This window comes from Gordionus sp. m RMFG-2023, chromosome 1 (genome assembly GCF_954871325.1).
Source record: "Gordionus sp. m RMFG-2023 chromosome 1, tfGorSpeb1-WG-v2, whole genome shotgun sequence".
NCBI lineage: Eukaryota > Metazoa > Nematomorpha > Gordioida > Chordodea > Parachordodidae > Gordionus > Gordionus sp. m RMFG-2023.
This window is the reverse complement of record NC_088775.1, coordinates 87,263,895-87,289,050: the sequence shown is the minus strand read 5'-3', so window position 1 is coordinate 87,289,050 and position 25,156 is coordinate 87,263,895. Positions and strand designations below refer to the sequence as shown.

Here is a 25,156-nt window from a genome sequence, read left to right as displayed (position 1 = left end):
GCTTAAAAAATGCATTTTAATGAATGAATCGTCAGTCTAGTTATATTATATGTCATTGGTAAACCTTCAAGATTTAGCAAATAGATATCCAAAACTTTCTGCTATCCATAAGCAATATCTCTAGTCTTTCACAATATTAATTTAGTTAATAACTTAATTGCGTCGTTATTAAAAAAAAATAGACTCGAATCGGGCTTTTTAACAATTAAAAATATCCCTATTATATGCAAAAAAATATCGTATTTGTTTTACAAAAAAAAGAAGTGAGATCTCATTTTATGGATAAAGGTATTTGAGAATTGATTATTGTAAGTTATCATCGTTTTCACTTTTCGTTATGTATGACTTTAAAGACACTCCTGGTGACAGCTTTTTGGGGGCTTCTTTTGCTATGGTCATCGGTGTCACCATTTTGGAAAGTTTTATCGGGAGAACGTGATTGGTCAAGATTTTTTTTGTAATATTCCGGAAATAGGGATTTCCAATCCAGGAGTGATTTCAATTCGGCCTCCGTAAGTTTCTAAAAAAATAAATAAATATTATTATTAATAATTTTGTTGGTTGAAAAATAAAAATATCACGCATTAAAATAAGAGTTGTATCGATCCGATACCATTCGATTAAACTGCCAATCAGTTTTATAATAGATATTTTAGGATGAAAAATAAATAATAGGATAAGTGGGAGAAGGCCAGAAATCGCTTTGATAGAACTTACAGTATTGTTATTCTTATTTATTATTTTATTAAAAAATAATTATTGCGAAATATATATTTGTCGCGAGCATCAATGAATGATCTTTGAAATTTTATGTGTGGCATTTTTTTTAAAGGAATTATAGATACGGATAGTTTGCTCCAATACTGTGGCTAAATATATTTTTGTTCTCTTCTCCCGAGCAGATTATAGAGGTGTGTTGGAAAAAGATTAAGGATTAGAGTCGGTGTATATTTAGAAAAAAAGGTTAGGAGTGTTGGCAGTAGACGGAAAGCGAAGATAGAGGGAGATCTCGATAAAGGGATAATATAACGATATTAAGTCCAGAGTTAGAAATGTCTGTCATTAGACAGGTTTAAAATGGAGAAGGAAAAATTCACAAGTTTGTGAGCGCTCCTAAATTGAATAAGAATGACAACACAATCTAGCTAAAGAAAATGGTTTATAATACCAAAAATTAAGAACTTTATGTGATATCAAATATAATAGCTTTATAATAAGAATATCATCTCTGGCCACAAAAATTTGGTTTAAAGAATCAAGTCTTTTAGGCGAGTTGAGAGGGGGGGGGGAATGAACTAGGGATTGTATAAATAAGGAGAAAAGGAAATGATCGGAGTATCTTTTTTGATATGTTAAAAAATATATTAAAATATTTAGGGAATAGTATAAATAATTTCACACACATACAAACACGAGGAAAATAATAATAATATAAAAATTATACATATTGTCTATACCATTTATACTATACTGGACAAGTGCTGGGGTAGTGATCAGGAAGAGGCATAGACCTAAATACCTGGTATATGAATCTCAGATCGAATCGCAAGCAGGTACTTTGCCTCCCAAAAAAAATTATCAATCCACGTAGAATGGGAAAGATAAGCAGATTACGAAAGGCATGATTAGTGAAACGAATAGATTTAAGCGACTAAAACATGACTCAAGACGAGTTTTAGTCGATAAATCGACTAATCTTACCAAATACTACTTAGATGTGCATACGTTTATGTGCCCCAATTTGATTTTTAAATAATATAACGGATTCGGTAAGAAAAAAGTTATATTATCGAACTAAAAGATATACCACGCTTAGATTCCTATTAAAACTAAATATAATTTAACATTTTTCTACCAATAATAAAAAAAAATATCGGCGTTAATCGGCTATATCGCTCATCTTATTCGACTAATTTGCTCAAGTTATTTTTTTTGGCTCGGGGTGATTCGAATACGTCTTTTACTCGTGGTAAGAAGAACTATGCAAGTAGTGTTGTTAATTTTAAAAACGGCTAACTCAATATTACATCCAGAAAAATATCACGCAAGCCTGAAGATTTTGTTCATAAAAGGAACAAAGGTCTAGACATTTATTATAGAAATATCGACTCAAAACGTGCCGTTTAACAACACTATATGTGAGGCAAGATCATGGAAAAGAACACAACTAAAAATGGATATATTAAAATCTATTCCCATGTAAAATATGTTGTGAAGAGGTTATTTTCCAAATTTAAAGCTATGGCATCGTAATCCCGGGATAGTTTTTTTTTAAAGCAAAATTAACAAAAAATATTGTTTTTTGAAAGATCCGTACGTGATATAAATGATTTAAATTTTAAAGATTTGTTAGAACTCGACAAATATATATGAGTGATAAGCTGTACGAAAACGTGGTGATATTATGTCTAAATATATTAGGGATGTACCGATATTTTTTATCAGATCGGATCGATATTTCACCCATTTTTAAATATCAGTTATCGGCAAATATTATAAAATTTTCCGCTCACCTCCCATAAAAAATAGCGTTTTTAACAAAAATAAAATATTATAAAATTTAAAAAAGAAGTTATATCTAAAATCCATTTATTTTTATAAATAAAAATCGAAATTAATTTTTTTATGCCTAATTTTTTAATTATAATAATAATTAATCAATAAACATTCTGCCATACTGCACATTCTGTTAATGAAAGTGTGCGATAATCTCTTCAGAATCATTTTTTAGTGAAATTGAAAGTCCCCATCGCTGCAGATTGACCTCTGATAAACTGGAAATTTTGTAATTAAAAAGAAATCTTCGATATATTAATTTTAAATATAAATTTAAATATTTAATAATATATTTGTTTATTACTTATTATGTTAATAGATTAATGTTATTACTTATTATATAAATAAGTGATTTATCGATAAAAATATTTAATATACTTTTAGAATTGCAATTGAATTGAATATAAACCATAACTGATCATTATAATATATTTAAATGACATTATGTTATTGGTATAGTTAAATTATAGATGCTATACTAATAAAATAATAAATTAAAAATTAATACCATTGATATCTTTACAAAATACAAAATTAGATATAATATCGGATCGGTAATCGGCCGATATCAGTTTATCCGATATTAGTTTAATATCGGATCGGCCTCCAAAAAGTGGCATCGGTACACCCCTAAAATATTTCATTATTATTAATGATAGCCTAAATAACTGAAGCATTCTTCTTTTTTTTTATATAGATCTATTCCGATCCAATCCTAGACAAGATCCGCGCTGCAGAGAGTCTTAAAAGCAAAAGTAAAAAAAATTTCAACATACCATATCAAACTCTTCGTCACTCCCCTTCGATGTTCTGCGCCGTTTGTTGTTAGAGGCGTGATGATTGTTATTTAGGTGCCCGTCTTTGGTACTCGTTTTGTATAAGGATTGATATTCTTTGGCCTTCAACATGTCTATCATCTCTTTTATGGTGAATGGGACGTTATTTTCGGAAAGGGTTAAATTCTTGCGACTATCTCTAAATTTTTCTTGAGGGATTATTTCGGATAAAATAAAAAAAAATCAGTCATTTTTTTTTACATTTAATAAGGAAATATAAATGCAAGTTTAAAATTTTCCAAACTGTTTAATCATGTTATTATGTGATATTTAATCAATCAAAATTTGGTACGATAGAGATAATGTTTATTTAAAATATTTTAATACAAAATAATATAAATATTGTACTAAGAATATAATTAAAATATAAATAAGAAATAGTAAAAATAAAATTAAATCTGATAATCGCATCTCTTAAAAATAACAAAGGTAGTATTTCTACAAAAAATATCGCTAGGATAGTGATTTTGCAATCCTAGACCAGAGCCAGTAGAACCTTAATAAATAAAAATGAACCTACCGAATGCGATTTTGTTTGGATGTGGTCTTAATAATATTCAAAATTTCAGGTGAAGCAATGGTAGAAGTCTTTTTCAAATGGGATTTTATTCATACTTCCAATCATGATTACAGATGAACCTGGCCCACCGTTATTAGAAATGTATTGGGTTACCAGTTTAAACTAATGGGATTCAAAAGTAGATTGGATTAATATTAGACCAAAAAAATCAAAGATGATAACAAGCGAGTAGCTAAATCACGTGTTTCATGTCATGAATGGTCTGGTTAGAGACTAATAAAAACTTTAACGCATTTGGAGCCTCATCACTAAACAATGCCAAAGAATCAACGATTATGATAGTAGACCGAGTTTCAATTCCAGTAAAAAAAATTTAGAGCGGTTTCTGTTTCCTAAAAATTTGATTGACGCGGTTCTGACAGTTCCAGGTGTTAAGCTCTGGCTAGAACCCTTTAATATCTGAAGATATGAATATCAGATTTTTATACTCCTTCAAATATAAAAACAAAAGATTTTTGTCAACACTAAATCTAATATTTCGTGATGAAATCACAAATTAAATATTTTTTTTATTTGATCTACCCTTTACCATTTATGACTACTAATGAGTAGCAATAAAGTTTATTTTTATGACTTAATGGTTAACTTTTCCTTTTATAAAAGAATCAATTAAAATTTTTTTAAAAATAATCCTTACATTTACTTCAATAGTCAATAATTAAGGCTGGATGTTACCCAATTTTCAAAATAGTATTTTCTATCAATTTTTTCTATTCCAATAAATTCTTATGTCACAAAGTGGTTACAAAATATGATTTTCTTCTTATAATTTTGCATCTGATTATATATATATTTTTTTTAGAGGGTAAGGACACCATTGATGGTAAGCAACCTTCAAGCAATTATACCTCTAATAAACGATTTACAAATCCCTCCATTTTATCTAATGTTCACTTTGTCGGGCACCGTGAAGGCTCTAAAGTTAAATTCTTATCGATTCATGAGCCAATTTTATAAACCAAAGAAAGCTTATAATTTTAAAAAGAATATATGACCATGAAGCCTCATAATTGCAGCTTTAAAAGCATTCCTTGCGGGTTTTTGTGGCTTTGTCTATGATTCCAAACAGTATTCTGAGCAGGAAAATGATCATCATCCTATCTCGATTTAGAGTTAAGAACGCTAATTAAAATTGCTTTGCTTTATTTCATACCAATGTATAATGTAAAAAAAGTATATTCACATGTTGTGACTTATATTTGGTGACAAACCTCATTGTGGTAATAAAATTAATTGATCAATTATCTATTAAGTAACAGGGAACGCCTGTAAATTTTTTTTCCAGAAAGTCAACAAACATTGAACCTATTAAAAATCTTCAATTTTATGATCTTTAAAGACTCTTTTGATCAAAATTTTGGGGTAAAATGAATCTTCCAAAAATGTTTGTAATTTTGTATCTGTCAGTTTATAATTGACACATTGTATCAATATGTATTTTTTTTTGGAAAAGTTAGTTTTTGTTTTTTTGCATCTTTAAATTACATGCTCTTCGTGAATCTGGAGAATATTAATTTTTCCTATTATGTAATGGAATGATGTATAAAGAAATAAAGGATGCTATAAAAAATAGGTTTATTACAATTATTTGATAGTAGCCGATTAAAGACAAAGAATTAACAGCGTTATTATTAAATAGAGTTTTTTTATTATAATATAATTTATAATTTTTAAACCTTTGGGAATGACCATTTTTTCCAGCTTCTTCTTGGCGAATGCTCTATCTACCATAAGCTGATCGATGGTGTTTTCGGTCACAAGCCTATAAACCACGACAGGGTCATTTTGACCTATTCTGTGACACCTGTCTTGGGCTTGCAGGTCCGACTGTGGATTCTTTAAAATAAAAAATAAGCATAGAAAAAAATAATTAATCGATATCGAATTCTTCTCCGTTTAAAGATTTCCAGGTTCATCCCCTAAACTTATGATTGAACTAGGCAATCTACATTATTACATAAAGATGTTTCAGATCAACCCCCTCACCCAGGGGCAATGTATCCACAATTTTCACTAATGTAAATGTTGTCGAAAGAGTTTCATTTGAGAGTATATATAAAATGCCTCATAAAAATTATATATAGCATAGATTAGGTTTAAACTACTTGGTTTAGTCTAATAGATAAAAGCTTCTATATCCTCCCCTTCAAATTTACCTTCCAGAATCAAGCATTAATTAGAATATTGTAGAAAATTCACTCGCCTCAAGAAGTTCACAATAATTTTGATATGGAATGAAAATAAAAATAATATGATCTTTTTATTAAAATATAAAAATTATAACTTTTTTTAATCTTTACGCGATATTTATATATATATATTATATATATATCGGTATTAAGTTACTGCCTTAAGTAAACATTTTGTCAAAAAATAATATAAATTGATTCGGTAAATACAAGTAATAATAAAAAGAAAAGGTAATATAATACGTGAATTGATTAAGCAAACACCATTTGTTACTAATCTGTAACATATATAAATAGTTATAGGAATATAACCTAATCAAATCTTGACCCAGAGAAAATAACTTATCCCCCCCCCCCCTTTCCTTTCTCCAAATCAATTACTATATTGATATTAAATTGGGACGAGAAAAAAATTATTTTGTTTTGATTGCCTTGTTTCTCAACCATACACGCATATAAAATGTGGGGAAAAAATGTTTCCAAATTTAATTGTTTTTTTTTAAAATTATTAATTACCCAATCGCTATCGTATATAATAACGCAATTAGCCGCGCTAAGATTAATGCCTAGGCCGCCGGCTCTAGTGCTTATAAGGTAGACGTTTATCTTTTCCGGGTTTTCTTTGTGTTGGTCTTTTGTCGTACTTTCCCCCGAACGCCTTTTTCCTTTTGCGGGCTTTTTTTCGTCACCGTGTTCCGCCGATTGAAACGCTTCGATATCCTCTTTGCGTTTTTCTAGAGCCGTTGTGCCGTCGAGCCTGGCGTAGTTGAGGCGCCTAAAATCGCAATAGTCCTCTAAAATGTCTAGCATCGATGTCATTTGTGAAAAAATGAGAACCTATTTTTTTTATATATATGTAACATCTCTCTAATAAATTAATTTCCAATCTATTTTAAGGAGTATAAAATATTAAAAAAAATAATCAATTTAAATTTACATATTATCAAATACGAATTAATATAATAAAATCGACATCAAAATAAAATAATTTTTCTATTTGACGTTAACAACCGAAACAAATAATATAAACTTATAAGGTTTACTAATTAATTAAAATACTTACATAACCCTCTACACATTTTTTTAAAAATATAAATGGGAAAACCATAGATTAAGTCTCCTAATTTTAACCTGTTAACTTAATTAATTTTTTATTTTTCCCCTCTTTCTTTTTTTTCTGTGATACTTGATGTGGGGATTTTTAGTTCAGAATTAAGAATAAGTATGTATTTTGGTTAAATTATAAGTAAAACGAGTGAATAATAATAATATATAAATTCTTCATTCATTTTCTTTCATTTTTTCGAGAAAACATCTTATGGGTTAGGTCTAGTTTCGAACTACGAGGAAATATTTAATTTTATATATTTAAAAACCTTATGTCCAGCTTTAATGAGTCGGGATAGGAGTTGATCTAGTATCATCATTTTGCCCGATACTTTAATCATATTTTCGTCTATTGGATAGAGAAATTTGGCATCCACTAGGTAAGGATGGTTACAGCATTTCCTTAGCTTCATGTAAATATTGGTCAAGGTTATTACGCTGATAGAACCGTTAATATTGTCGCTAGGATGGCTATTGGACGAATTGCGATTGTCGGCTAAGTTTTGTGTATCATCCATATCTCTTTATATATATTATTTAAATAATAAATATCAAAATTAAGTGGAAATATACAAACATTTTTAAGTTTTTTTATTACCTCTGTTGTTTTTATCCCTTTTCATCCGCTTTACTGTCATCCACCCAATCTTTTCTAGCCTTCCCCGATAACACCTTAAACTCTGATATTGTTGGTTACTTTCTTACGCAATTTCTTATAAGATTCTGATACAAATCATTTTCCTCTTTTAAGACCAGCTTACTAAATTATCTAGTAGAACTTAACTGTTATTAGAATGTATACAACTTACTTTCCATTTTCCGAGTGTTACAAATTGAAAAAAAAATATATATATAAAGACTTTGGTTTACCCTTTCATTCACGCTAGGTGGGGTAATCTTTTGTATGATAATACAAAATCTAACCTACTTTAGAGCATTTTTGTTTATTATATTCCATCTTTAAAAAACTATGTCATAACCAATGAAATATAATAATACCGACACCCCTTCATTAAAAGTGTCATTAATGCAAACAGCTGAGGACGCCATTTTGATTAACCATATCATTATTTAAAATTTTTAACGAGAGACCAATTTATTCCTATGTTTGGCGCAAACTTTATTAAAGAATAGCCTCATCATCGAGATAATAAGGAAGCTAGTTATCAATTTAATAGTAGTTTTTAACATGGGAATAATTACTATATGGGTTACCAAAATGGAGGATCCAGCTGATTTGCATTCAACGAAATGCATCGTCAGTCTAGGTATTATTATGTCATTCATTGGTCATAACAAATAAATTTGATCCTTTTTAAGGGTTATAAAATATAGATATTAAATGAATTAATTACTTTCTATAATCCGTGACTAAATTCTCCCAATCAGCGATAGATTTAGTCGTTTCGATTTGATGTATTTTTGAAAAATCCACCTTTTGGGAAGACAACCGTTTATGAATTTTAGGAGGTGTAGATTTTAAGGAATCTTCATCGTTAGTATCAATGTCGGAATGTGAGGTATTTCTTTTTGGACTAGATATCTAATTTTTGAAAAAAAATAAAAGAAATTTTCTGATTGGTCAATTTGAAAGTTGTTTTATTTTTTGATTTAAAAAAAAAATAGGAGTAAAATAATTCAATTATCAAATACAATAACTGGCAAATAAGCTATTTTCTAGAGAAGAGCAAATTTATCTGAAAAGAGATATTTTTCTTTTATCAGCAGAATACAAAAAATCTGATATATATTTTTAAAAAAATTGCAGATTTTGATCATTTCATATGTATGTAAAATAAAATCTAATTAATCCATAAATATAAATAACATAAGTGAAGTATAATTAACGTTAAAGTATAAAATGTGATGTATCTAGATACTATTTTAGAGGTATCGGTATCTCTTTTTTTATAAACATTTTGATGTTATTTTATTTTACGTTTTTTTTATATATTAAAAATATAATAATATTTGAATTAAATTCATTTTTATTAACATATTATTCTAACGCTATGGATGAACAATAACATGGTAAATTTGTTACTATAATTTATTTTATTTAGATTAATTAAAAAAATATACATCATATTTTTAGACATTAAAAAATCAAATAATTTAATATCAATTTTTACACCCTTTAGATGATATAAGTTTTGGCACTCATCAAATTTTGAATAATTTTTTTTAAAAAAGCACTCAAATGCCATAGTAGAGAGAATTTTGTGCAGTGAAAAATTTATAGATAAACGGGGGGGGGGGGTGCCGTAATGATAAAAATCTTAAGAATGTTTTATTATTAATATAAAATAATTATTTTTAATTATTAAAATCTATTAGCTGAATTTAAAAATTTGAATTTTAACAATAGATTCCTAAAGTAAGTAATATACACACACCTTACATAAGCATGATAAAAATTGTATCTGTATCTAAATAAATTTTAGACGATATCTATTTCTGGATCCATTTAAAATTTCGAAAAGTATCTTTTCAACAAACTCTGAATAATTAATGATGGAAAATGGCAATAACTTTGAGCCCAGACAAGAATGTTCTCATCTTGCGGACTTGGTCACTGATATCTTTCTCCAGTATAGCCTTGTAGAGTTGAGCCTGGAAAAAATCGGAGAGGGGTGAATAGACTAGAATCTCCTTCTTAGGGGGAATGTTGAAATCGACATCGCTCTTCATCCGCCTCAATAAAAATGGCGCTAAAATCTTGAGAGGGTGATGGGTATTTTAAAAAAATAATATATTAGTGGCTCTAAAGCGCTTCAGTTTTATAAAGTTTGATTTATAAATTATTATATATATATATATATATAGTTTCCCCGAGAATTGCATATCCACTTTTTGTCAAACTTAAATCAATTTTTTATAATTATAATATTCTATCTAACTAGGTTAAATTATAGCCAAGATAAGGTTGGGTTTAACCAGTTATATTGTATACAATAGAAACTTAATTTTTATATTGCTTTGCCGTAAAATTACAAAAGATGAAGATGGAATTATCAATTTCTCGGGCTACGATATAGTAATATAATCTATTGTTTTTTAAAAAAAATGATTTTTAAAGTTAATTTTTTTTCATGTCAACCCATTCTTCTTTATTAGGTAGGGTAGTCTTTATGCCACTTCCAATATTGGACTATTTCAAAATGTAATTATTTTTCTTAATAACTTCTAACAACTTGGGGAGGGAGGGGACATTTGGCGGGATAATATTGAAAAGTTTTTTTTAACCAAAGATCATCTTGATCAGCATCGCAAAATGGCTCCTTTCGAGTCGGTTTTTAATAAACGACCAACTTAGTATTTTATACAGAAAAATATCAGGGCAAGTATGAAGATTTTGCTCCTAGATGGCACAAAAGTTTGAACATTTATTAGAATATTTCTCTGGCTAAAATATTGAGTTAGCCGTTCATAAAAATCGGCTCAAAATGGAGTGATTGATTGCGTAACAAAAATGATTACTTGTAATATAAGGTTGAGGGTGAGAGGACCTAATATTTTTGAGCTTCTAAAAAAAACATTAAGGATATGCCCATTTGTAAACTTGTATAATCTGGGCTATAAAAAATTAATTTACAAAGATTTCCAATTTTTCTTAATGAATGGCGGATACCTATAGACCCGCCATTTTTTAAAATTAAAAAATTTTTAAATTTTTCTACCGGGTTCAAATTATTCTTATATTATTTATTTTTTTTAAAAAATTTAGATGATTATTGGTCGAAACTTGGTGAAGCATATTAACGAATTTTTCTTCCCTCTTTTTGATGACTATGCCGTCGGGGTTGTCATCCTTCAAGTTTTGGCACATTTCGGAGATGTCAAACCAAGACATAAAACTATTTTATTTTTTTTTAAAAAAATAAAAAGAAACTTGTTTTTAAAATTAAACATTTTCATTCATTCATTTAGTACGTTGGTCAACATAAGACGCGTCTCTGCGCAAGAATTATGCAAGTTTTACAAGAAAGCCGTCAAAAACTTGTCAATAAATTTATAGTAAACGCGTTATGTTCGAGCCAATAAATGATAATTCTGAAGAGTAAAATTTGAAAAACATATGTTGCGATGATAAAAAAATATGCGATATGATTAAAAAATATAATAGCGAATTCGATATAAAAAAAGGTATATGATATTTCTGAAATATATAAAATTATCTCCATTTTAGCTTTATCAGTTAAATTAGTTATAAATTCGATATCGTTAAATAAGACAACGCTTGAAAATAACGCGTTTACTATATAATCAGCGTTACCCAAGGGGCGGGAATTAAAAATCCCTTCCTAGTTGTTTAATCACATATTAAGTAAAATTTAATATTATATAAAATGTTATAAAATATAAAAGCTTATCTTTTAAAATAGAATATTCTAGAAATGGGATAAGGATTGCTTCCTTTTCTTGCAACTATTATCACAAGAAATTCTTGCACGAATTATAATTTTTTTTTAAATATATTGCCTGACCTAAAAGATAAAAAACATGTCTAAAATATTCGGGGATTCTCTCCATTTTAAAAGGCAGACGATTAATCTAGATTGTAAATAAACTAATTAAGGCCTAATTTTTTCATAAAATATAAATGCGTAACAATATCTTCTAATAAGGAATTTTTGCAATTATATTCCTCCAATCAATCACAACATAATTGTTTTAAAATATAATGCCAAACCTAAGGCTAAGTTTTAAATTCGGAGTTTTCTCATATCAGACTTAATCAAGTTTTTAATTAAAATAAAGCCTGATGTTTTAAAAAAATATAAATATAATATCGTCCGTCACAGTCGTTCTAATAAAAAATAAGCGTCAAATAATGTATTCTATAAAGGAGAAACGTTGGAAATTGATAAAAAAAATTCTGAGTTAAAAAACAGAGCCTTTTTTAAGAAGAACACAACGCTAAACGCTTCGGCTCAATTTGTAAGCATTATTAGTGTTGATTTTGGAAAAGAAAAATAAATAAAAGCAAGACCCAGAATGCTCTACATTGTGTCAGAGCTTTTTAGACTCCTCTATTCCAAGGACCCAGAACTCCTGGAAAATATATTCAATTACAAAATGGATACTGACTATGCGCCTTAAGTAATAGGGTACGCCTTAAGTAATAGGTTACCCCTGAAATTTCGATGTAGGGCGCCATGTAGTATAGATATTTTACTTCAACTACTGAGGTGGTTATATTTTAGACCGAGGAGAAGGGGGTATGCACTATTTTAGACCAGGACAGAAATAAACATCTTAAATAATATGTTTTGAACGAAATTATTCTACAATAAAAATGCCAAAAAAATATACAACTTACATAGTAATTCATGGAAAAATATAAAATACAAATACAAAAAAACGTACACTGACAAATCGTCGAAAATTTCGGGGACTAGAAAGTTGAGCAATGACCATAATTCGCCCAAATTGTTTTGCAAAGGGGTTCCGGTCAATAAAAGTCGATTGGCGGAATGAAAACCTTTGAGCACCCTTTGATAGATATTAAATACATTTTTTAAAAAAATGGAGGAAAAAGATAGATAAATTGTTTCATATGAACATTTATAACCTTAATCCCTAAACTTTGCGATAATCTCGATAAGGTTTTAATTGTGTAGCAGATTTAATTAAAACTTCCTTCCTCGGAACGAACATAGCCTATCTCAAGGAAATTACCGTTACAACTGCGAATTTATTTAAACGCCTATATATATAATCACATGACCTGCCAGATTTGACAGGTTATTAATAAATCATTTTTTTTATTTTTCTTTCAAACTTTTAGCTAACACTAACCCATATCTCTTTAACCATTAATCTTACTCCTTAATTCAGCTACTTGTTCAATTTTGAATATAATTCACTCAATTTAAAAAAAACAACTCTTTATTCTGAAGATTCCTTGAGTTGAGCTATTTTGTCCCCCATGATTAACAGACACGGTTTATTAACATTTTTTAAAGAAAATATAAAACGTACAATATCAAACATTAGCTTTAAGATGACACCATGTAAGAATGGTCCATATTTTTGAGACTTGCAAAAATTGTCATTATATTACGAAACTTTTAATTCCATGTATCATCGTTACCTAAACAACATGCATTTATAATTCTTGATTCGGTGGCCTTCGTCGATGATGAGGTAGCTCCAATGAAACCGATTCAAAAACGCTTTATCCCTGATGGCGATGTCGTAGGAAGTGACTACTACGGGGAGGCTTTGCGTGGCTTGATTCCTTTTGTCGAAAAGTGGTTGCAAATCTTGCCTGTCAGGACCGGAACCATGGTATAAAATAACGGTAATCTATTGGGGAGGGGGACGGGAAAATTTTATTTAAATTACGTTGAAGGATGTTATTATTTTTTTGTTAGCTCTAATTTATTCTTTGAAGGAAGCGTCCAAACAAAAAACAACTCAGGAAAATCGCATCAAAAATAGATTTATAGCTAATGAAAAGAGTTTTTTTTTAAAAAAAAGAAGAAAGAAACTTTGGAATGCAATCAAAAGTTGCAAAAATATATATCATTTTCCAAAAAAAAATTTTTTTTTAATATTTTAATTCAGAATTTAAAAGATATTTTTTTCATGGATCAAAATTACAAAAGATTTTGGCCATTTTAGGATCTGATAAAAAATGTCTATTTTGAAGATATTTTTTTTCTTCAAAATTCTGTTTCAAGGTGTTTGTCCTTTAAAATAATTTTTTATCGTCTGTTTAAGTAGTTACGTATAATTTTGAAGGATTCCCATGCTTTAGGATGGACATAGTTGGGATCTGATCAAACAAGATTTAATAGCCAAGCGATTTTTAATTTGTTTTTTTTAAAATGAGATCAGATTATTATTATCATGAATAGAATTTATAATTAATACCAATAAATCTCAATAAACATATTATTATTAAAAGGAATCAGCTGTTGAATAGTGTGTATACCAAGATGAATATAGCCTGAAAGATATAATTATTTTACATGCAATATATAAATACAATATATTTAAAACTACTTCATATAGTTCATGCCGAAGACCTCATACATAGTCAGCATAAAAGCTCTCAATCACAATGTGTAATAAACAAGGATAAATAAATAATACAGCTGTTATATTGTTTATTTCTACTCACCCAATGACATATAACACCTAAACTGACGATGTATTCATAATAATGCATTTGAAAACGTCGTTAAACGCAAATCAGCTGGACCCGCCATTTTGGTAACCCATATAGTAATTATTCTCATTAAAAATTACTATTAAATTGACAACTTGCTTCCTTATTAACTCGATGATCAGACAATTCTTTAATAAAGTTTGCGTCAGACATAGGAATAAATTGGCCTCGTTTAAAATTTTTAACAATGATATGGGTAACCAAAATGGCGTCCCCAGCTGCTTTTCATTCATATACACTTTTAATGAATGCATCATCAGTTTAGTATTATTATATGTCATAGTACTCATCACATCATACAATCATCTTCAGGGCTAACTATAAATGAGGGCGAAGATTGTAAGATTTTATTTTAAAAATAATAATAAATCAAATTGACACTTTTGGCGTGAATCTTTCGAATTCCTTTATCCAATTAGGGATGGTGGATAAAGGGGCGATAATCAAATAAGGCCCTTTGACTTTGTTCTCGATCAGATGGGATAGAAAAGCTAAGCATTGAACCGTTTTACCCAAGCCCATTTCGTCGCCCAATATTCCGTTTATCCCATTTTCGTATAAAATCTTTGCGTTAAAAACAATAATAAACATTTTATATGAGCTTTATACAAAAAAAAAATAAAAGAGGACTAAAATTCATTGTAGCGGAATCTTAGGCCTCGTTTATATTAAGAGTAGCGTGAAATACCGCGATTTTGCTGGAGAGATGCGTAATTTATAATTTACATAAAAAAAGGAGGGGGGGGGGACTTTTTTAAAAAAAAATATCTAAAGTTTATCATGAAGCTATCATTGAATATTCTAGATTTTGTGAATTATATTAGAATTAGATAACTAATTATTAAAAATTTGAGAATTTACATTATATTATCTGTAATCAAATATAAATTCTAAATGTAAGTTTATGCATTTGATGTTTTTGGAATAGGGCTAAAAAATGAACCATTATCCAGTTACGTGAATAGCTATGAGAAGAATGCGTGCCGGAAAAAAACGATTTTACATAATAGGAATTTTTTTAAGCATTTAAAATGAATGCAAAGCAACCTCAGATATTTTTTAAATTGCTACTACAAAAAATAACGTGAAGATATATGGACCCGGGACTTTTTTTATTAGTCTCCTATTTTATGATAAACCATGTGTCTGCAAAGTGTCATTCATTTTTCATACCTTAATATTTAATATGTAAGGTGTCCTGGTTCGACTTATTTTTCATACTTATTGCTGTTCAGCTTAAGCTAAACAGCTGCATAACTAAAACAACCATGTTGCCTTTGTTTTAAGTATTTGGTGGCATAGTTTATTTTGTATTGGTGGGGAGGGGGTATCTTATTGTTAGGTTGAGGCTCTATAGCTGGCTGTTAGGAAATCAGAACCAGCAGTGGTGTCAAGGGAGGGGTGTACAAGGGCTCATGTCTCCTAATTTTTTTAAATATACCCATAAAAATTCAGTTTAAAATTGTTAACTAAAAAGGTCATTTTTAAACATTTTATCAAAAAAAAAATTATTGTGTGTCCTTCTCTGCAAACCAGGACATGGTCTAAGCATTTCTTTAGAAGCAAAAACTTAAATTTTAACTCTTACAAATTAAAAAAATCTGTATATTAGAGGTTAGTATAATTTGGAACAAGCCAGCCCATAAAAAATTTCTATCTAAGTCCAGTTCATAAACAGGCCAGTATAATTTTTCATGAAGGAAATAAGACTAAATTATTGTAATTCTCAGATTTGAAACATTTTCAATACTTTAGTCTGGCCTGTAAAAAAATAATTTGCATAATTTGTTAGTCCAAATATTTTTCAAAGCCATGTCAGTCTGTGGCAACCTCTATTATATACTATATAAATAAAAATAATTAATTCAATGCATGTTTTGAATAAAATTTGAAATTAAATGATTTTAAGGCCAATTTTGGCCAAAAAAGCTCATTATTATTCATGATTTATAAAAAAATTTAATTTAATATAAAGTTAACTTATTAAATATCTAAAATATTAAGTCTCAATCAGTTTTGAAGTGAAGGTGAAATTATATCCCACTTAATATTATTATGTTTTCTGAGTGCTATTTCTATATTTTATTATATTCTCATTTAAAGTTCTTTTATTAAAATGTGCAAATCTCACAAAATTACTCTATATAATAAATAAAATTATATTTAAGATGATACTTTTCAACATTAACTTTTAACAAAACATCAATATTATCATTTTTTAAAATTTATTTACAATTAATATATGTACTTTATAACAGGTAAAACAAAAATAATATTTAAAAATCATATTGCTTTGTTTATAAATTGAGTAGAACTATTCAGCATTGTGTTATTTTTTAAAAAAGGCCTTGTATTATTCTAAAATGAAGTAGTATTTTCTAAAAAAATGGTGAAAATCACAAACTTATTTTGCATTTTTTATAACACAAAAAAATTTAACAATTTACATGTTTACCATTTAAAATTCAAAACAAAAATGCATTAATTTGTAAACATAATTAAAATACGTGAGGTATTTATATCCTAACTTTAAAAATACTGCAATTCAAATGACACTAAGTATGATATCATTGCTTATGCAATTATGTCATATTTTTTTATCACTAAGTTGTCATTCAAAAAATCAGTAGAAAAATATAAAACCTATTGAAATTAAAAACAATGCATAAATATCATTTATGTTTATGCCAAAAATGAGATAAATAAGAGTTACTAACAATGAGCCATTCAACACCTTGCATTTGGTAATCTTTCAATTGGCCACCAGTAAAAAATTTGCTATGATATTTAAATGTATGTGTAGTAGGAGAGTATTGAGTTTTTGTCCCTTTAGAATTTCTTGAATGGGATTTTCGCTAATTTAAATATTTCATAAAATTTAGGATTATAAAATATTTTTTAGATAAAATTTATAATTCATAATTAGAATGTAAATTTGAATTAAGTAAACTATTCCAATTATATTATATATTTATTGCAATTAACCTTATTGGAAGGCTTATTTTCATCCATTCTTATCAATGGGCTTGTAGGAGCCGCACTGTTTAATTTGGCAAGTAAGAAATCACTATAAAATTTGCTTTTGTCTAAAAGTTTTTCTAATTTAGAAAATCTATTATTGTCATCATTTAAATTCTGATTTTCTTTTTTGTACTGTAAAAAAATATATTAAATATCAATGAAGAAAATTTAATTCAATTTTGAAAAATAATTCTTTTTTTTAAAAAAACTGAGTTTAATTATTTAATTCTTGCCCTATTAAAGATAGAAAATAAAATATTAAGTCATTAACCAAATGGCACATATATTTTTATATTTTGAAAATTTATACATCTGAAAATGAGAAATTACATATACCTTTTCTAAATCTTTCTCAGCTTCTTTCATATTTTCCTTATCTACTTTCTCTTCTTCCTTTAACATTGTTTTAGTAATTATATTGTCCATTATTATTTTAAAAACTCTATATAAATTATTTTGCAGTGAGCAAATAGAGCATTTTTAAAAAAATCATATGCTCTCTGGCGCTAAATTCGTGAAATGAGATTGCATTTTTTATTATTCCTGGAAATAAACAAATAAAATTATATGTTAGAAATATATATTAACCATACCATTATCTAATTAATTCTTTATATATTTTTCACCAGAAAACTATTTATGAACAAGATTAATAAATAAAACAGAAATCGTTGTTACTTAGCTTATTAGTAAGGTGAGAAGTCAGGTTAGATGTTTTGAAGAGTTGCATCATTTTTTAATCATGGATATTGGCCTGTATTATCGTATTTGTTGGATTTCTAGGTTTATAGATGTAACCAGGTTCAATCCAAGCATGTCTTGTCAGAAGATCCATCTTACTCAGAAATGAAAATAATTACCTAACAAAGTATGGTTTTATTAGTTTTTACTATTTTGACCTTTTCCTCATTTTGGTTGTCTTACATATAAATAAAACAAATAATTCTTATTATAAATGTTTATTAAATACTATCTTTATATTTATTATGCTAAAAGATATAAACTAGGATCCTAATAATCAGTGACGAAGTGTCCAGTTTACTATTAGGGAAGCAAACGATTTTTTTTTACTTATATTTAGTCAAACCATAAAAATTTAAAATATATAAATAAGTAGAATTCCTATTTGTTTTTGAGTACAATGATTAGGTACTTAATTATAAAAGTTATTGCTAGATTTTAAATTTTTTAATAAGTTTTTTTTTCAAGCCAAATTTATTAATAAATTTAAATAAAAAATTTTTTTTTACATTAAACTTATAATTTATTATTAAAAGTTAGTTAAATATCTATAAAATTATTTTACAAAATTCTAAATAAATTTATTTGCTTAAAATAATTTTGTGCATCAATGGTTTTGTTTAAAATTAATGGGCCTCATGGCTAAGCAAGGATATATAAATTCCTTTGCATGATAAAAATATCCTTCACAATCTTGAAATGATATCTAAAGACATAAATGGGAAAAAAATAATATTTATATCTTTTTTTATATATATAATATTATATATTTTTTATTGTATTAATCTTAATATTTTTATAATATATATATTTTTTAAATTCTATGCTCATCCATATGAGATAAAATTTACACTTAAATATTTTTTTTAGATAAAAAAGCGTTAAATAAAAGTATATCAAAATGTATCTTTAAAGTATCTATAAACAGATACAGATACCTCTAAAATAGTATATGATACTTTTTATACAACTCTGATAATCTTAATAAATTTTTAATATTTAACTAAATTTATTAAAACATTAATTATTGCTTTTAAAAAAGAAAAAAAATTTTATTTAAAAAAAGTAATGAAAAAAATATAATATAAAATTTTTATTTCTCTTTTACATATTAAAAAAATAAGCAATTTTTAATTAGCTTCCACAATGCTTATTTTTTAAGCGTAAAATTACAAAATAAATTCGCATGATTTTCTCTTTATTTATTATAAAAATAAGCAATATTAAATTTGCTTCATTCATGTATATTTTTTAAACATAGTAATTTTAATAGTAAATTTTTTAACGTAGTAAAAATAATAGTAATTTTTTTAATGTAGTAAAAATAAAAAACTTTTTAACGTAGTAAAAATAATAGTAACTCTTGTTAACGTAAACGTAGTAAAAATAATATTAATATTTTTAATGGTATAAAAATTATATTAATTTTTTTCAACGAAGTTAGATTAGTTTTTTATAATATATTATAAAGATTATATTAAGTTTATTTAAGAATTTTGCAGAAAAAATATCAAGAATGGTAACCCAATACTTCGTTTTTTTAGCCTTCTTATAAGATAAAAGGGTAATCAATAATCATAATTAATTTCATAAATATAAAATATAATGATGGTAATATTGATAATAAAAGAGATTAACCTTAACAAAAAAACCTATACTTTTACACATAAAATAGATTATATTATATTTCTTAGGTCATTCGGAAACAAATGTTTAGAGACAATAGATTGGAAACCCCTAATCTTAGATTTTGATTAATAACTTTTGAATAATAGATTAAATCTATCCATTTGAACATATGAATCTAGATATTGTTTGCAACTCTAAACCAGATTGTATGATCGTATTTATCATTTTGGATAGTGCAGATTGGAAAACAGAGAAAAAATTAAATAGGGTTGTGAATAAGGATTTAACATCATATTTAGAGAATAAAAAACTCAACTAAATTTGAATTATATTATTTATTTTTAAATGAATCCATTATATTAAACATATTAAATACTAACGAATGAGGTCATATCTGAAATCCATATAATATATGGTAAAAAAAAGAGTAAAAATCTTTTTACAATTTTTTGATTAATTCACTAACATCTCGAAGGCAAAATACAATAAATCGAAAATCTTAACGAATAATATTGCAATATATTTTTTTAGGAATAGTTGTTGGGTAGATTAAATTATGTAGGGCCCAAGGAGAAAATGGTTAATGATGCTTGGTACCTTAAGGTACCATCTATCAAATTTGAATTTTGTTCATTTTTCATTTGGATAGGCACTACCAAATATATTTATAATATATATTTGAAAAATCGTGATTTTTGGAAAGCCTCTATGGCCTAGTAGGCAAGAGCTTGGCTTACTTATCCTAAGCTCCCGGGTTCGAATCCCAGTAATGTGTTTTTTTTCTTATTCTAACTTGGTGGTTCCATCCTTGGGGGGATGATATATAGAAGGCCAGACTCGACCACGTGATTCCGTATTAATATATTAAATAATAAGGGTCTTATTACATTTAAATAATTTTTGGTCGGTATTTAGCAAATTAGATTTGTATTTAAAATATTTCCATACATTCACTTGGTAGTAAGCATCATTAACCGGAGAAAATCGTTTTATTAAATGCATGGCAGAAATGCTTGTCAGTTATATTTAGCATCGAAAACAAACCTACTGTTTACGTTTATGTTCTTTTTTTAGCAATAAATGTATATTACATCAGATTGGGAGGGAAGGGGCAGGATTCCTATTAAAAATTTCTAAGTTTTATAAATTACACTAAAATTAAAGGACTTCGAAATAATAAGCATATAAATCATAAAAATATTTAAAAGAGAAGCACTTTAAAAAGAAAATAAATTATATAAAGCTTACTCAAAATAGGCTCCTAACGCCCTGTAATAATTTATAGGATAAAAGCCACCCAAGAAACTCACTTTCTTCCCTTAAGAATATCCTAATTTTTGCAATGTAAAATCTTTTTTAAAGAACACATGATGAGGACGTAAAAATATTTGTGCAAACAAAATGTTATACCATGGATTTTTAAAATGCACCCTAAATAAATTTTATCAGTCTGTATTTTAACCTAATCCGAATCCAAACCTCAAGAGATTTTTTCATGAAACTTAACCCAGTTCCTCACAAAAATTATTTTTGCACCTAACTCCTAGGAAAATCTACTACCTATTTCTGGAGATATAGATAAAGTGATATCTAACTCCTTCCCCATATGTCATTACTAAAAAATAAGTTAAGGATCATTAATAAAATATTTGTATATTTCAATAGTGTTAAGAAATATGCAATTCTTCAATAATGCCAAAGATATACATTAGTAAACAATTCTATGTACTAACTAGTACTACACTGTAGTATTTGTTATGATTTTTTCTATAAAATGAAAATAATTAGACCTATAAGATATTGATTTAAATGAATATAGTGTGTCTCGAACATATTTTTTTACTACCCCAACGGAGTTATATGTAAAAGGTTTTATTATAATAATATCTATATATTATTTGGCTTCTAGTGGTAGCAATTGCCAATATTTATCCGAACGTGGGGGGGGGCGTCACGAATTAGTCCAATCGTTGAGCCAACGTGATTCACGTGCAGGAGAATTTCATATATCGTTTATAGTTGTCTTTAGCTGCCTCTTAATAGTTGCGTGGGATTTAAATTTGTTAATTTATAATATTCCATAAGTTTCAATTGGATTTATATTCGGAATTTAAAATATAAATCTTATTTTTAGACACCTATTTTTTTTAGTGGATTACATTATATAAACATGGGGTCCCGCTTAAAATACACTTGCACAATCAAGAAAAAACATGGGTTATTAGGTGTGGATATGAATCTAATTTTTTTACAATATTTCAAAGCTTTTATTATGCCATATATAAAGGCCTGATTTCGATACCCTTGGAAATCTACATATCATAGTATTCACTGAATATTTAACCTTGCGTTTTAAGCAATCCTTAAGAAAAGCTTTATTCTTATTAGATTCATAACATTTATGTCACCTGTAAGTATAAGGGTACTTTATTGTTCAGAATCTAAATAAAGTATTGAGCCCTTGTATTATTTTTTCTGAATATAGTCAAGATTAAAGAATATGTTAGGGGTAATAATAATTAAAGGAACCTTTAATTACATTGCAAATATTGACAATTATTCTAGCTCTAGATAATAGAGTTGTCATTTCTATGACTTTGATTAGACTTATTAATATGCCCCTTTAGTAGCCCGTTTCGTTGCATATCTAGTATCGGGGCCTTTAACGGAAACTTCAAACATATCTATCCTTACTTCCTATTCTTATGAGAAGATGAGAGTCTTCCCAAGTTAGAATATGCGGTTGTAATAATTATCTAAATAATTGGGAATATCAATAGTCTTCCGGCATATGATCTCTTTCTCTCTATATTAGAGTCTATTAGATTATCTTCCTAAGAAAATAAAAAGTCTGATGGCATTACCCTCTATAAATTGTCTCCTCTCCAGCGTTTTACCTATAAATATTTTTCGACAAAATGTAACCATTCTCTATCTCACACTTATGTCTTTATTAATTAATCTCCTACAAGGCTGATCCAAGATTTTTCGATTTGATTCAAAATTTACGATTACGAATAACAACGAATGATAATTTTTAAAAACTCTTTGATTGATAATAAATTTCATTGATTCGCGTGCGAATTATTTATCATAAATTTAGTAAAATGTTAAATTTTAATAAATGTTTGAATCATGTTATTAGAATTATATGAAAATATTAGTAATTATTTAGTTAAAATCATTATAATCAAACATTTTTTTATCTAATGAAGTGTATGTATTAATTTTTTTTTTACTAATGTGATTGATGGTGACCTCTTGTTTAAGAATTCATTAAACTAAATTTAAATGGTCAAAGGAGAGAAAATAATAAAAGCTCTCCTACCTCTTGTGTAGAATCTATTTTATAGCCGCAAATATGATTAAACAATGCAACATCTCTAAAAAAATAGAAATATGTTTAATTTTTTTTTAAAAAAACTAATTAATTTCAAAAATAGTCATTTTTAATATGAATTTCACTAAATAAACTATCCGAATGAAAAAAATACCATCCTTCGTATTAAGAATAATACAATTTAATCGGTTTGCAGAAAATGAGAATATTAAAAATATCTTTTTTTTCGATTCAATTTCCTAGATGCCTACTAGTGTTGTTAAATGGCTGAGCCAAGCCGGCTTAGCCGAAAACTCAGCCAGTTTCTGAGCCAAAAATTCGGCTCAGGCTCAAGCCGGCTCATTGAGCCGGCTGGCTCAAGCCGATAGCTCAAGCCGATAGCTCAAGCCGATGGCTCAAGCCGATAGCTCAAGCCGATAGCTCAAGCCGATGGCTCAAGCCAATGGCTCAAGACGATGGCTCAAGCCGATGGCTCAAGCCGATGGCTCAAGCCGATGGCTCAAGCCGATGGCTCAAGCCGATGGCTCAAGCCGATGGCTCAAGCCGATGGCTCAAGCCGATGGCTCAAGCCGATGGCTCAAGCCGATAGCTCAAGCCGATAGCTCAAGCCGATGGCTCAAGCCGATAGCTCAAGCCGATAGCTCAAGCCGATGGCTCAAGCCGATAGCTCAAGCCGATGGCTCAAGCCGATAGCTCAAGCCGATGGCTCAAGCCGATAGCTCTAGCCGATGGCTCAAGCCGATAACTCTACCCGATAGCTCAAGCCGATAGCTATAGCCGATGGCTCAAACCGATTCAAGACTAATCCGGCTAGCCGTTTAACAACGCTAACAAATAAATATATTTCGAATCAAGGGTCGGCTTGAGCTAAGTCATGAGCTCACTCGAGCTAAATTTGACTCAAAAGGCCGGCTTAAGTCAATTTTAGACTCAAAAACTAGATGAGTTTTCAGCCGTTTACCAATATTAATCTTAAATAAATTTCGGCTTGAGCCAAAATGAAGATCATAATAACAATTAAAAAAGGTCTACGACACTTATTTCATCGGTATAGCAAACTTTTGTTTTTTTTCTACCGAAGTATAAAATATGATATTGCACGAAGTATATTAAAGATCTGCAAGAGTAGGCCCGGCCAGTATCTGGTCCGAACGGGCTTCGGCTTATATTTAAAAAAAAATCAGATTCGGGCTGGGACAGGCATAATATTTTTTTAAAAATTCGGGCCTGGTGGTGCTCAGTCAGGCCTGATAAATTTTTTTATCTAAATTTATCAATTTTATGTGATTTTGTTTCTAGAAGGAACAAAGGTTTGGACATCTATTAGCGAAATCATGAGGCTTAGCAAATATTTTTCCGGCTAAAATATTGAGTTTTTTATAAATCGGCTCAAAACGAGCCGTTTAACAACACTATATTTATAATAAATCAGGCCAAGCTGGTAAATTTTTTATTAAATAATTTCGGGTTCGTGCCAGGTCGGCCAAATTTTATTAAAAAAAATTAGGGCTAGGCCGGGTTTCAAAAATAAGGCCGGATGCAGATCACTAAACTATATTCTAATTCCTGATGATATTAAATGTTAATTTAGACAAAACTCATTCACAAGTTTAATCATACACAAGTATTCATTTAAAAAAATTTTATATTTATTTTAAAAAAAATAAATAACATAAAAAAATAATATACCACCCGAGACGAGATTGGCAGCATCCGGAAATTTTAAATCATTAATTTTATTTGTTTGAATTGAAATAAAGTTATATTTTTTATATTTTTTTATTTATTATAATATAATAATATTAAATTTTTTACAATTATTATTTAATATTATTATAAAATAAAATCCATGCTTTTTTAGTTTATGTAAAAAAAAGTAAATAAATTCATTTATTTTTTAAAAAAAGTAGGAGATATGGATTATTCATCATTTGACGATTCCTCACTTACAGGGATAGAGGTAAGGTCAATTATATA

General features: G+C 28.0%; 2 protein-coding genes across 2 annotated transcripts in view; one reads left to right on the top strand and one right to left on the bottom strand.

Moving 5' to 3' along the window:
* Window positions 1–25,156, top strand: part of LOC135931323 (NTF2-related export protein-like) — a 163,352-nt gene that overhangs the window by 109,314 nt on the left and 28,882 nt on the right. The window lies entirely within an intron of this gene.
* LOC135931202 (lymphoid-specific helicase-like) lies at window positions 95–17,574 on the bottom strand. Its single transcript, XM_065468146.1, has 13 exons — window positions 17,434–17,574; window positions 17,166–17,303; window positions 14,830–15,012; window positions 13,366–13,580; window positions 12,639–12,764; window positions 11,014–11,125; window positions 9,801–9,986; window positions 8,624–8,811; window positions 7,538–7,790; window positions 6,678–6,998; window positions 5,649–5,808; window positions 3,333–3,541; window positions 95–520 (listed from the first exon to the last, which is right to left on the bottom strand). The coding sequence occupies exons 1-13, from the start codon at window positions 17,458–17,460 to the stop codon at window positions 326–328; spliced, it is 2,313 nt and encodes a 770-aa protein (XP_065324218.1). The 5' UTR covers window positions 17,461–17,574; the 3' UTR covers window positions 95–325.

Excerpts from the sequence above, each read along its gene's own strand:
- LOC135931202 (XM_065468146.1), bottom strand. The coding sequence starts at position 17,460 with ATGGATGAAAATAAGCCTTCCAATAAG. Across the intron at positions 9,987-11,013 it reads TCGTTAATATGCTTCACCAA|ATTTTAGCGCCATTTTTATT; the intron begins GTTTCGACCAAT and ends CACCCTCTCAAG. Across the intron at positions 3,542-5,648 it reads AAAAATGGTCATTCCCAAAG|AAAAATTTAGAGATAGTCGC; the intron begins GTTTAAAAATTA and ends TAATCCCTCAAG.